Consider the following 14,549-nt stretch of genomic DNA (forward strand, 5'->3'; position numbering starts at 1 on the left):
TGCTGTCTCTCCCAAAAGGCCTGGGAGGAGGCTTTATCCTGGTGCCCAAGAGCATGGAGGAATCTGTGGCTCTGAGAAGGGAAAGGACTTATTTAAGGCCACACAGCAGGAAAATGGGTAGTCTAAGGCCAGAAGCCAGGTCTCCTGACCCCTAGTGCAGACCTCTGTGAGCTACCCCCGGTCTTTCCTGGTCAGCCCACAGCTGCTAGAGGGGCTCAGATACCCTACATGTCAGGGGCTGGGGCTCCCTCACGGCTCAGAGCCCGGCAGCCTGGCAGTCTTCCTCTGCCTCTGGCCACCCCTAGAATATCCCAGAGGCCTGGGGTGGGAAGTAGGGGAGGGGGGACACGGGGGATCAACTCCCCTGGTGGGGGCATCGGCTCCAATAGGCTCTTGCTTCCCAGGGGACCTGGGGCCCCCATTTCAGGGCCTGCCAGCAAGGCGCCAGGCTGCCTGGGCACATTTCCCAATAAGTTCGCCAGGGCTGCGAGCCTTTCTGGGAAACATGGGCTCCCCTTCCCCCGCCCTACCACCACCATCCCTGCCAACTCTGCTCAGTGGGAACTCTGTGGGGCCAATGTAAGGCCTGGGAGTCAGGACACCTGGGGCCAAATCCCATAGTTCAGCCAGAGGGCCTTGGGCAACCTCTGCCCACTCTGGGCTGCTTCTTCAATGGTATATTGGGATGCCCACCTAGCTGGAGGACCAGACATGGGGGACGGGGTGCCTTGGGGTGGCCTGAGCTCTCTGTCCCAGGAGAGATGCAAGCTGGAGCTGAGGGTGTCATGGTGGCTGCAGAGGAGGCACCAGTGGGATAAGGCACTGTCACCTGCCTCACTGGGGCCCCGTGGCAGCTCTACCCTCCTAGCCTTTGAGCCAAGCCAATGTATGTCTGCAGGGGGTGACCAGCGCAGCCTACAGCCCCAGGCCACCCTGGGAGCTTTGTCAATCTCCCTGTTCCTCTCTGCCCAGAATGTTCTTCCCCTCAGAGGGCCACCTGACATGCTCTCTCACTTCCTCCAGGCCTCTGCTCCAATCTCACCTCCTCAGAGAAGCCTTCCCAGACCTCTGGATCTAAAATAGTCATTCTCTGCTCCCTCATCCTGCTGTCTTTTGCTCCCCAGCCTCTACCTCTCCCTGACACATAATGGATCCATTTACAGACAGGTCTCCCCACTAGACTGGAAGCTCCATGAGGCCAGGCCTTTGTTTTGTTTGCTGCTCTACCCCAGGGCCTAGAAGAGTGTTTGATGCGTGTCTAGGGGCCCAGTAAGTATTCGTTAAATGAATGAATGCATTGCCCTATCAAGGGTCACCCAAGTCTCTGAAACAAACTCCTACTGCACACAGTCTGCCATGTTCTTTCCCACCTCCTGGCCTCTACTCCTGCTGTGCACTCCTCCCAGAACCCCTCCCTCTCTGGCTATTCAATTCAAACTCTTCCAGTTTTCAAGGCCAAGCTCCAGGCAGAGCCTCCTCCAGGAAGCCTCTCCTGCCAGCCCCCTGGGCCATTCCCTCCACATCCTACAACACCCTTCCAGGCTGCTTCTACATTCTGGACCTCTGAGTGTTTCTGCTCCCCAGGCAGGCTGGGGGTACCTCCACCCCAAGGCAGGGAGGCATGTGTAGCCTGAGAGATCACAGATGGGAGGGAGGGAGGGAGAGAGGGAGGCAGGAGGGGCAAGTCTCTACACTGGGGGGGGGGGGGCGGGGGACGGCTGGGGACAGGATTAGCAGCCTCACAGCCTCTGAAACCCAGCTGGTCCTGGAAACGTGGGGCTGGAAAATGTCAGATTCGACTCTGGTCCATCCCCCAACTCTTCCCCACAGGGTGGCGGGGGACCTATTCCTCCGCCACACTCCCCCCAATAGCCCAAAACCCTTAGGAAGGGGGGGTATGGAATAAACAGAGGAAAAGGACAGCCCTCTGCCTGTCCTCCTCCTCCCCACCCTCCTCCTGCTGGGTGACAAGACATTTAATTATAGATATTTGGTACCGCTCAGAATTCCAAATGTCCTAATTGCCTCCCCTCCCAGAACCAGTTTCCATGGAAAAATCATAGCAAAGAGCCAAGGAGGGAAAGGAGAGAACCCCCACCCCCCTGGGTCCCTGCCAAGGGGAGACAGAGGGAAGAAAGGTGACGAAGAGCTGCAGCCAGGCGTTTCTCAGCAAGGCAGGGAGCTGGCCAGACAAGCAGGGGGTGGGGGGCCATGTCTGCTGGGGACAGGGGGTGGGGACAAGGCCAAGGTTCTGACGCTTGGGCCTGGCTCTGCCCTGCTTTACTGTGCGACCTCAGACCCAGAATTCTCCTTTCTGAGTCTCAAAGTTTTTCCCACCCTAACCCCAGGTCACATTGAATTAAACAACCACCATGAAGGTGTTCAGGCTGTTGGGTGTGTGCAGGTGAAGTCCCCCAACTGTCCCCTGACCCTGCCCTCCTACTCAGATGGCAGGCCCATCCCACTGAGAAACAGGGATCCATGGGCCCCTTCGCCTCTAGGACAGTGACATTCTCGGATCCAGTGGGAATCTAAGCCTGCAATTCTAAGAATTCCGCACTGTAAGATTCCCACAGCTTTCACATTTGAAGAATGAAACATTCAGAGTGTCTGGCATATAGTAAGCACTTAATAAATGTTTGCCACTGCTCTTCCAATAGGCTAAAATTCACCCATGATTCTGAGACACAAGTTACTTCCTGTTTCCGGGCTACAGTTGTCACATGTGTCAAATGCGTATCAGGCACCTGAGGGCAGAAGGTTGGACTAGAAGACTCTGTACTTTAAGGCCGGGGTCAGGGAAGCCCCAGAGTGAAGAGTCGCTGATCCTCCAGGCTACTGTGGGCCTAGGTGGCAATGACAAGGGGCGTGGGGGCGGCAGGGCTGGGAGGCTCTGAGAGCTCGGCCTGCTCCCCCAGCACATACGCAAGCAGGTGTTCACAGAATAAAGTGACCATGAGTTATCCCTCGTTCCCTGGGCTTTGCAGTTCTTACAGCTGTTACAAACAGCTGCCTTTCTCTCTCTTCCAGACACATCCTGATGCCTCCTGTTTCCCTTGACCACGCTGCAGGCTATCCTTCCTTGGACCCTCTAAGTCCAGGCAATCTAACGTCCCACTGTACAGATGGGAAAACTGAGACCCAGGATGACTCTGTCCGGGTCTCAGAGTGAGTCAGAGGCTGTGCCAGGCCTGGGACCCGGGCTTTCTGCTCCCAAGAATGGGGGCAACACCATCTGGAGGGCAAATAAAATACGGATTGAGGGACTCCCACAGCCCAGGGTCAGGTCAGGGGCCTGCTCTGCCCCCAGGGCTGCTCCTGTCAGCCCTTGGCTGGATTCACACTGGTTTCTGCCTCATCAGCAAAGCGTGACAGCCTCTTCTCTTCCCTTCTTATTCTGGAGCCCACAGCAAACCATCTCCACCCACAGCCCAGGGAGCATGACTGGAGCCCCAGACCTGAAACAAGGGAACATTGTCTCCTCCACGGAGGCCAGCAAGAGGGGGTGGACAGCTGCTCCCCATTTTCCTGGAGCCAGAAGGAAGGGGACAGCAGGACGGATTAGGGCTAGCAGATGGGAGAACTTCCAGCCTTTATGAGGGGGTGGGGAATTAGGAGACAGTGCACTTCTTTTGAGTGGATGCAAGTCCACCAGGACCTGAGTGCCCGGCCCTGTGCTGAGAAACCAGTAAGGGGCAGGGAGGAGGGGCCAGCGCTGGTCACTGAGAAGCAGCTAGGGCAGTGGAGCCTGTTTTTTCCCTTTCTCCTGCCCCCAGGGAGGGAGTGATCACACCACCCACTCATCACACAAGAGCCCGCCAGGCAGAGGCCATTACTCCCATTTTACAGAAGGGGAAAGTGAGGCATGGAGCAGGCATATGACTGATCCTAGACCACACACAGATCTGGAGCAAGGCTCAAAGCCTGCTCCGCTAATGACAGACTCATCAGTTCTCTCCTCTAAGGGGTCAGAGGGGACATCAGCTGGGCCTGGGAAGGTGGGAGGACTGGAGTGGGCAAAGGCTGGGAGGCCAGAGAGAGTGTCCACTGAGGACAGGGAGAAGCCTGTGTTCTGGGCAGAGATGTCCCCCCTCATAGCCCTCTGGAGGGCCTGGGGGGACCCTAAGCTTCTCCCTGAGGACAGGTGGGACAAGGGGAGAATGTGAGGGGAGGCAGACCAGGGACCAATTCTGCAAAAACTCCCACCTTGTCTCTGGGTCTCAATGACTCTTCTTAGGAGCAAGCCCCCATAGTCTCCCTGAGGCCCTTGGTTCACCCTTGCCCTTTCCCCTAATTTACCATTCAAGGCTCCCAGAGAAGATAATTATATGGGAAAGGCAGCTGGGGAGGGGGCCTGGCAGGAGCTGCCCTTGCTCTCCCCCTCCCCCACCCCCATGTTCTACAGACAACTGGCCCTGGAGTTGGGGGCACCTGAACTGCCCTACCAGGCCCTCAGAAGGAAGGACAGAGCCACAATTTCCCCTCCCCACTTCCGGCCTGCTGACTCTCTGCAGCCTCCATGAGACAGGAAAGCCAGGACCAGGGGGAACTAGAGACAAGGAGAGAGAAACAAAGAGAGATAGAGTTCAGAGGGGCCGTGAGAGTGCTGGGAACGGGGAGTGGCCAAATTCGTCCAGGGTTTAGGGTTTCCAGCCTCCTTCCACAGGCGGGGAACGCAGTGGGGATGCAGGCCATGGCTGAAATAACGCCGGGCCATCCCCACGCTAGGCCCAGAACCCAGAGCCTAGAATCTAGCTTCCGACCAGGATGCCAGGGCACCACACTGCCTGGAACCCATCTGAACCCAGAGCCAAACTCCAGTGATAGCTGAAGCCAGAAGGCAGAAGTGCAGGCTTCAGGGAGAGCAAGTCCTCAGGGCCAGGGGTCTGGCAGAGGAAGGGGGAAGCATCTCAGAGTCACCAGGAAGGGGTTGGGGTAGGGAGAAGCCAGCATCCCCACCCTGACCCACAGAGACAGCCCTCCCTATGCGGCCAGAGGCACTCCCAACCTCTCAAGGCCCCTGGCTGCTGGGCTTCAACCCCCTTCCTGACCCTGCCCTCCCTTTCAAGCCCCCATTCTAATCGTAAAAGGCTCTAGCAGACCTCAGGCCCCACGAGGGCCCCAACTCCAACCCATGGACTCCCTCCAAATCTGCACAGCACCAGCCAGATGGAGACACAGGTACCACCTTGTCTACAAGCCCCCTGATTTTACAAATGGGGAGATTGAGTCACAGAGTAGACCAGTGCCATTAATGTACTTTTTGAAGTCCTTTCTGCTACTCCATAAAGTAATGCCTGTACTTCTCCAATTCTCCCAGGCCCAGGGACAACCCTACATCTTGATCTGCACAAGAAAGCCACATGCAGAAGGGCAAACCCATGTCAGCTGTGGGCCCCTGAGTCCAAACATCCTACAAGGAGCCAACAGGGGCAGCAAAGCTTGAGAAAGTTCCATCACTCTCACACCTCCTTGTGTATTTATAACAAAGAACCAGAGAGGAATCTCTAAAACCAGCAGTCCCTGAGAACCATCTAAAGGACTAGATCAGAACCCTTTGTAATTATCATCCAGAACACCTTGGAGCCAACAAGAACCTGTGACATTAGCACCAGCAGAAACCTGAAGCTTGTGGAGCCTGGGTAGACAGGAGCCCTGTGTCGTGAACACTCTTAAGACTGCCTATGCACTTGCAGGATAGGAGCAGCAACCTCAGACCTGGGCACCTGCCCAGTGAGCACACTCAAAGGGCTCCTGCGGAAGTCAGCGCCCGTGGCCCTCCTCCAGCCCCAGTCCGAAGGGCCCCCCATAAAGGACTCACCACCTGTGGCTTGCTGCAGCACTTGCTGGCTGGAGCAGGCTCATCCGGAGTGCGGACTGCCTCAGGGGGCTTGGCCTCAGCAGAGGGCGGTGCAACCGGAGTCAAGCAGGGCATATCCACTGGTGCTGGAGCAGGGACCTCGCCAGAGTGGAGGGTCAGCATGTACTGCTTAGTGACGTCCTCGAGTGAGGGTGCCTGCAGTGTTGGGTGGGCTCGGGCAGGGAACCCCATGTGCTCTGGCATAGCTACACGGGGGCCATGGGAAGTCGGCAGTTCAGGCACCATGATAGGCATGAAGGTGGCGGGCACACTGGCATGGCGAACGTGTTTGGAGGAGGGTCGGGCCTGAGACAGGCTGCCATTCTGGTCCTGATTTCCCTTCTCTCTCTGTAGCTCCTGATGACTGCTCCGGGCCGGGCGCTTCTTGGAACCACGGCGGCTAAGCCGTGGGGACAGAATGTCAGCCAGTTTAGGGTCAAGGTGGAAGTCACGGTGGGCAGTGGAGGAGGCAGGCGGGGCCTCAGGTAGGGCCACCTCAGACTGTGCCCGGCCCCTGGCAGGACTGGGCTCTTCTGGTTCTGCCCTCCGCTCTGCAAGGATGGGCTCACTGCTGGATGGAGGCAGCACAGGCTCGACCTCTCGGATGGGCTCCCCTCCAGGGCCCTCAAATCCAGGCCCAGCTAGCTCCCCACGGCGGCTGGGGTCACTCAGAGATTTCTTCTTGGGGGCTTTGCCCGCAATCCTGTCGTCCACCACACACCCCAGGGCACCAGGCCCCTGAACGATGCTCTGAATAACCTCCTGGTATCCCTTGCTCTCTTCACTGCCCACAGACCAGTCACTGTGGCCACTGGTCAAACCTTCATCCACAGCTGGGGCTGCTGGAAGTCCTGTCTTGGGGCTAAGTGAGCCCAGGAGGTTGCTATCCATGGAGAACCCAGAGGGCTCCTCAGAGGTGGCAGCCCGGTGGCGCTGTGGAATTGGGTCACTCAGAGACCGGTAGGCCTCACCTGCCTCACCATTGCTCAGTTCAGCCCCACCAGGGCCTGAAGGTGGGACTTTGCGTCTCCGGCGGAGGGCACCTGGTGTGGGAGGGGCATCAGGGGACACCAGGGCCCACCCTCCTAGACTGTCTTCAGCCCCAGAGCCATGGTGGTTGGTTTGAGCCAAGGGGGAGGAAAGAGGTCGCCACACCCCTGTGGTACCCAGGCTGCAAAAGGCTGAAACAGGAGGCTCAGGGTCTGTCCCAATGCCCTCATCTGTCAGGCTGGACTCAGGGCCCGAGAGCTCCTCCTGGGACCGTTGCCCTCGGCTCATATCTCCTGCCCAGTCAGGGCTTCCAGGGAGGGCGTCGCTTCCCTCATCCTGCTGGGCACCCATGCGCTGGATCTTCTCAAAAACCTGCCGGGCCTCTTGCACATACTGATCCTGAACAACGAGGGGCAATGGGTCCTCCTCGGCACCTGTGCCTGCCAGCAGGAGCTCGGAGGAGCTGGGCTTCAGGGCACTGGTTCGGGGTAGGCGGCGGGCCATGGGCTTCTCAGAGCAAGTGAAAGACTTTGCCCTGCGTAGGGTGGCAGTCAAGTCCTTGAGTGTGGGGCGGGTGCCAGGTGATGCTGGGGCTGGGGCGGGCATGGGCCCAAGTTGCCCCACTGGGCCACCTGGAGACGGTGAGTCTCTGCCATCTAAGGGACCACTCCCAGGGTCCACAAGACGCCCACCAGGCTTTCGGACCTTCAGCTCTGAAAGGTCTGAGCGCAGGAAACTGAGCAGCGTTAGGGTCTCCGAGGCGATATCTGGATTCGACAGGGACTTCCGCTGCCGGTTCTTGTCCAATTCCAATCCTCCATCCCTCAAGGCCCTCGAGGTGCCCACAGGTCCCTTAAGGCGGGTTCGTGCCTGGGGCCTTAGGAGTCCTTCCCCGGCTCCAAAGCTAGGGGAGCGATACACGCCCCAGCCCCCAGAGCCGCGGCCAGCCCACAGGTCCTCATCCTTGAGGGTCTCGGTGCTGGAATAGCGGCTGCTACCACGGGAGCCTGCTGGGCTGGCCAGGTACGCGGGAAAGCTCACCTTGGCCACGCGGAAAGCTCCCCCAACAGTGTCGGACAAGGGTCGAACTCCCTCCTGGGGACCTGGTACACAGGGAGGGGAGCCAGTACCCCACTCCCGGGGTCCTTCCTCACTAGGGGCTCTTGGAGACGTTGGGGGATCCGGGCTCCCGGTTCTCCCTGCCAAGTCCATGATGCCCAGATTTAACCCATAACTGTCCGACCTACAGTCCTTATCCGAGAGGGAGCTTCCAAGCCTGCGCCCCGGCCTCCCTCCCCAGCGGTGTCTGCCCTCACCGTCTTGGTCCTCGTCACTGCCCGAGGAGTGGCCGCCGTGGTAGGCCGGACTCTGCGCCCCGGGCGGCGGCGGCGGGCCCTCCTCTTCCTCCTCGCTGGAGCTGGCAGCCCGGCTGCGGCTGACAGGATAGGAGGAGGCGATGCAGGAGGAGGAGGAGCAGGAGGCCCGGGCCCCGGCCTGCGGTTGGGAGAAGCTATGCCAAGAATGTAAACCATCCGCCGGACGCTGCGCCCGCTCCAGTTGCTGCTGCTGCCGCCGCCTCCTCCCCTCGGTCCCTGGGCCGGGCAGCGGCCGCGCCGAACGCAAGCCCGCCAGGGGGAAGCACGTCCGAGGAGGTGGCGTCGGTGGCTGCCGGGGCTCTGGAGCGGGAGGCTCCCATGCAGCACCGTCGGGGCTAGGCGTCCCCGAGGCCTCAGACTCGGCACTGGGCCGCCTGGAGCCAGGGCCACCGAAGAGCTTGCGCATCTCGGTGACACTGGGCCAAGCTCCGCGCGCGGCGCCCTCCGCCGCTTCTTCGGCGGCCCCCAGGGAGATGCCCCCGTCCCGGGCCGCAGCGAAGTCGTTATCCAGACGCGGCGCGTCGAAGCGCCGAGAGAGCTGGCGCACCGACGGCGAGAGGCTGCGGAGCGGGCGCGGCTGCGCGGGGGCGGCTGGGGGCCCCGACGCCAGCTTGGACACGCGCCGGGAGGGCTGGCCCGGGACAGTCGCCGCCGGCCGGCACGAGGCGCGGCGCCGCAGCCCGGGGGCGTCCGTGGCCCCCTCCCTCGGCCCAGGCCCGCCGCTCCAGCGCTCCAGCAGCTTGAATGAGACGCTGCGATAGAGTGGGGGCCGGGGCGCCCCGTCCGCCATAGTGGCTGCACTCACTCCGGGGGGGCTGGCCTCGGGGAGCCGCGGCCAACCCCCCCTAAGCCCCCGCCCCGAAGGAGCGCAGCAGCCGGGGTCCGAAGGCCTGGGTCCTGCAGCCTCAGCGCGAGGGGGGTTTGCCGGGAGAGAGCGCAGAGACCGGAGCAGAGATTTATCTGCAGCGGCTCAAGTTTCTGCAGCCACCGGCTGCATCGGCTCCATCCCGCGCAGCCCCTCCCGCCTCAGCGCCGACCCCCAGGCCCGGCCCCCGCCTCGGCCGGTACGACCCGGAGCATCGCGGCCCAGCTCGGTCCGGGCAAGATCCCAGCACTCCGTTCCTCGGCTCTGCGCCCGCCAGCCGGCCTGCCTGCCTCCCCTCGCGCTCCCGCTCCGGCTCCAGCTCCCTCCCTCTTGGCTGCTTGCTCCTCTCTCCCTTTTGTTGCAAATAAACTTTGTGGCAGAGGAAAGGGGGCGGGGGGCGGAGCCTCGCGCCCAAAAGAGGGGGTGGGCTCCGGGAGCGCGCGAGGCTGGGAATCGAGAGTTTGGGGGAGGAGCCGAAGGAGAAACAAGGCTGCTGGAGCACATGCAGACCGAAGCGACCTTCCAGATGAGCCCCTCGGGAGCCCAGCGGGCCGAGCTGCCCCCCGAGGACTTGCTCCGACACACGCAAGCTTTGAGTGTGGCCAGCTCCGCGGACATACAGTCAGGGCGGCGCACCCACTGCGGTTCAGCCGCTTTCGCAAGCAAACACCTCCTGCCCAAGGGACCCCAACATGGCAACTCGGACCCACAAACTTTTACACACTGACACTCAGGTTGACACAGAAACTCTCCCAGCAAGCAAGGGGGCGGTAATCGCCGCCAGAGGGAGCAGGGGGCGCAGCTGGTCTTCCAGGGCTTCTCCCACTCCCCGCCCTGCTCCTTCACTCCGCCCAGGCCACTCCCCTTACCCTGCCCTCCGCAGCCAATCTCCGTAATTGCGACCCAGTCCCGCCCCTCGCGCCCCCAAGCACCCCTCCCCTCCACCCCAGCGGCCTGTCCAGCTCGGGCCGTCCCCCAACCCTTCCCACGCCGCTCTCGAAGCCCCACCTCCCCGTCACCACGCCCCTGCCCACCCCCTGGTTTCCAGCTGCCCGCCCTAGCCACACCCCTCCACCTGCCCCAGCCGTCTCGGCTGCCCCTCTCCTGGATGCTCCGCCTTGCGCCCCGCCTCCCCTTCCCCTGCGCTCCGGGGCTCTCGGCTCTGGCGCCCTCTACCGGCCGGATTCACACCCCCCCCCCCCCCCCCCCCCCCCCCCCGCGGAGCCCTGGACAGGTAAAGCAGCACTCACCGCCAAAAAACGGGAGGGTTGGGAAGACTTCACTTGCTTTACTTCCGTTCAGTCGTTTCCTAGTCCCTTCAGGAACCGCTTTAAACCTGATCCCTTCGCAAAGCACATTGCCCCTCCTTCGGCCTCACATACAAAAGGAGCTCGACGGGAACGCCCTCGATTTGCCACTGCCAAACCTACACTCCTGCCTGCGGCCGCTCCATCCTGCCGACATGGAGGGTGTGGGTCGCTTCTCCTGCTTCAAGCTGATCCAGCCCTGGAGCTCCTCCTCGCCTCTGCCCCAGTCGCATTGTACCGGATGCTGGGGCCTTCCCCACCCCCACCTGCCTCTGCTAGGTCCCATTCATCCCCTCTCACCCCTCACCCCCCACCGGGCCCAGCTTCAAGGCAGGACAGCTCCTCTACATCTGAATGAACGAATGGGAAATATTTATGGAGTGCCATGGATGTATGGGTATTATTTCGTTTATTTTATTTAATCCTCCAACCACCCTTGGAGGTACATATTATTGCCCCTTTACGAGTCATGAAGGAGAAATAACTGATCAGTGTCAAAGTCAGGAAATGGCAGCTCCTGCCATGACTCATATTCAGATTTCAGGAGCTTCAAACACCACGCTCCTCCAGAAGGCCTTCCCTGGTCCCAGATCCCTGATGAAGAAGGGGGTTGTCTCTCCTTTGTGCCCCCAGCAGCCACCGCCTCCTTCTTGGGCCTGGGCTCACTCTCCAGGAACAAAGGATAGCCTGGTCTGACTCATGCTCCCCTTGCCCAAGAGGACTGTGGCTGGGCCTGACTGGGCTGAGAGGCCCTGTGAGCAGGAGGCTCTGGTCCAGACCAGAGGGGCAGAGATGGGCGTAGGGCAGGATGGTATACCCTCAGGGGTTGCCTCGCTACCCCAGGAGAGAGGGAGGACTCAGCCAGGATCCTGTGCCCTGCTTGCTGCTTCCCCGGGGTTGTGGGAAATCGCTGTAGGGAGAAAGCTCTTCCTCTTTAAGTTGAGAACAGCTTGCTATAACTCCGTCACCTCAACTTTGTCTCAGCTCTGCCTCAAAGGGGTCAGCACATCTCTCCCTCTTCACTGGGAAATTGATAGCAACGAAAGGAGGCCTGCCTGGGCTGGTGCTTCTCTGCCCTCGCCTTGCTGTGTGACCTTGGCCACACTTCGCTGGGCCTCAGCTGCCTTGTCTGAAGAGTGGCAGGTTTCCCCAAGGATGCCTCTCTCTGACTTTATTTAAAGTCAAACTCATCTCCTCTAGAGTGTTTTCTTTCTACTCTTTTGGGGAATTTTTGGTATGGTGGGGGGACCCTCATCCCAGGAGCCACTGCTCTCCTTCAATAATGATGGCCCCCGCCGTCTGACATTTGCAGTTTTCCACGTTCTTTCACATCCTGTCATATTCTGTCTTGACGTCGCTTCTGGGATCAAGGTTCTTATTCCCCTAGCAGAAATGGGCAAACTGACAGAGAGGAGCAGAGACTCAGGTCACAGGCTCCCAGCATCCTGTAGCTTGGCCTTGGTGTGGGCTGGCTGAGGCCTTTGGATCAAGAATCCTCTTGGTGGGGAGGGAGGGTGTTTAAGGAATTAGACTGGGCCTCCCCCCAATGGGGAGCCCACCCCAATCAGAGAGAGTGGCTTGGCTGCTTCCAGCATCTCAGGAGTCCTCCCACTCCCAGTGCCTTCTGATTTGGGATGAGACAAAGTCATCTTCTAGGCATAGAGGGCACCTAGGTGTTTTAGCCCTCAGAAGACTCATCGAGGAGGAAGCTGGGAGCACTGGGCACCAGGGTGGAGAGAGGAGCAGTGTGCTGGAAGTCTAGAGCCAGGCCCACACCCTCACAGATGTGCCCTGTGACCCTCAGCTCTCTTCCTTTGGGCCTCAGGCTCCCCACTTATGAAAGGGGAATGAAATCAATAACCCATCTACCCAGTGAGTCCTGGTGACCCAGCAAGATCCGGGCTGTAGAATCTCTTCAGGAAATCAAGATGAGGAGGTTGTGGTGGTCACAGTCATGGCCAGATATGGGCCTCAGGTACTTAACAGGGAGAAAGATGAGGAGTGAGAGGACTCCAAGAAGCAATGAGCTCCAGGAAGGAGCTGTCTTAGGGGGAATCCAGCTCCTGACTCCATTCCAAAGTCAAATAGAAATGACCTAGGGCTGCCCCGGTGGCGGAGTGGTTATGTTCAGGCACTCTGCTTCCGTGGCCCCGGGGTTCATAGGTTCAGATCCAGGCACAGATGTGGCACTGCTCATCAAGCCACACTGTGGCGGCATCCCATATAAATAGAGGAAGATTGGCACAGATGTTAGCTCAGCGCCAATCTTCCCCACAAAAGAAGGAGAAGAAGAAGAAATGATCTGAAATTGTCCCCTTTCCTATATAATTAGACCTCAAGTGCACAGAATTGGACTATTCATAACCTTTTGTTCATGACGCATTCTCACCAGTTATTTAATTGGCTCCCGCTGAAAAACAAAACAACTATGACCTTTGCATTGTTCTACATGATGTAGCCCCCCCCCCCCCAACAAAAAGAGCATCTTCCTATATACAATTGCGGGGATTTCTTTGTACTTAATATTATACTGCTAAGATGTACCCATATTGTTGCCTGTCAGTATTGTGCATTCTGGCTGCGTGTGTGTACAGCACAGTACGTTCATCCGCTCTCTCGTGGACAGACATTTCGTGTTTCCAGGTGTTTGCTCTTGCGATCAGGCTGCTCTGAGCGGTGCGCATGACTTCAGGTGCGCATGCGCAGAAATGCTGGGGCAACTGCTCGACATCGGGAGGTGTTGTCAAGCTAAGATCGAATATCTCCTGTATGTTTTTTGATTATCTGTATTTCTTTTGTGTGAAGTGCCTGCTTGTGCCTCTTGCCCATTCTTCTATTGGGTTATAATGTTTTTTCTACTTTATGAAAATTCTGCCCTTGCTTTTCCTTGCTCAGTGCCTGGGTGGCTTAGGGGGGACTGATGGTTTTATTACTCTTGTACAGGTAAGGGAACAGAGGTTCAGAGAAGTGACAGGGCTTGTTCAAAGTCACAGTCAGTAGCAGCCCTTCTGCCCTGAGCTGATACCTTCTGAGGCCATTGGGCATCGGCTAAGAAACCTTCTCTGCCCCTCAAGCTGGGTCAGGGCCCCCCTGGCTCCCAGCATCTCTCAGCCCCAAACCATCCCATGAGCTAATTGTCTCCCCAGTGAGACCTTCCTTGCCCCCTGGTCCTCTTAAAGTTCTTTTGTTCTCTCCCTGCCGAGCTGTAATGATCAAGGCGTGTCCATGTTTGTTTCATTATTGCCATTCTCCTCCATCAGACCAGGAGCTCCCTGAGGGCAGGGACCCACAAGATACCTGGCTACAGTAGGTGCTCAATTAAGGTTGCTTCCTGGATGAACTGTCTTTTTCCTTGTCTGCACCCCCAGCCCTCTGGATTCTTCCTGAGGTTAGGGCTGGGTCTGAGCTGCCTCTGTGTGTTCCCAGCGCCATCTCCAAGGAGCACAGAGAATGTTTGTTGAACAAATCAATGAGGGAGGGAGGAGGCAGCTGCATCCATTGCTAGGACAGAGCCAAGGCCCCTGGGCTTTTCCTGCTTGGAATGGAGATCTCCCCCAGACAAGCCCTAGTTCCTAACTCTGGCTCCCCGATGCTTGGCCCTGCCCGCCTGGCTCCCTGACCTCTAGCACCAGCAGCCAACACACACAGGTCTCCTGTCCTAGAAGTGCCTTCCCTGGGCCTGGCCTCCCTTGGAACCTTCCCTTCTCTTTACTTCTCCACCCATCACCTCCACTTTCTCCCCTCCAGCCCCTCCCTCGCTCACTCAACTCCACTGCCCCATCATGTCACTGTGGTTCACCTCCACCTCTCTGGCTCCTCCTCCTCCCCAGCCCTCTAATGTTGGAGTTCCCAGGACTCCTCCCAGGCCCTCCCTTCTTCTCCTTCCCTCCCTCAGGAAGCCCATCCACCTCCTCAGCCTCAAGCCAAAAGCGGGATGACCACTCCTTCGGCTTTGTAACTTTTCCAAGAAGACTTCCTGGGTGTCTCCAGACCCTGTTGACTCCTAGCTCCTACCCAGGTAGAAGCCTCACCCCCAGGCTGGACCCTGGCCTCCACCCCAGGCCAGGACACTGCCTGGCCTCCACCTAGGTCCACCATCTCGGGATGGAACCTAAGTAAAGGGATTCTTTTTGGCTGTGGGTAACAAAGGC

At 59.1% G+C, this 14,549-nt stretch overlaps 1 protein-coding gene across 1 annotated transcript in view; it reads right to left on the reverse strand.

Annotated features, from left to right (window-relative positions):
• Positions 1-9,181, reverse strand: part of ARHGEF17 (Rho guanine nucleotide exchange factor 17) — a 57,401-nt gene extending 48,220 nt beyond the window's left edge. Inside the window, exon 1 of the mRNA XM_023645767.2 lies at positions 5,822-9,181. Within this exon, the coding sequence (XP_023501535.1) occupies positions 5,822-9,016 (3,195 nt within the window). The 5' untranslated portion in view covers positions 9,017-9,181. The remainder of the gene's footprint in view (positions 1-5,821) is intronic.
• Between the last annotated feature and the right edge of the window lie 5,368 nt (positions 9,182-14,549).

Source organism: Equus caballus, chromosome 7 (assembly GCF_041296265.1).
Source record: "Equus caballus isolate H_3958 breed thoroughbred chromosome 7, TB-T2T, whole genome shotgun sequence".
NCBI classification, from domain to species: Eukaryota; Metazoa; Chordata; class Mammalia; order Perissodactyla; family Equidae; genus Equus; species Equus caballus.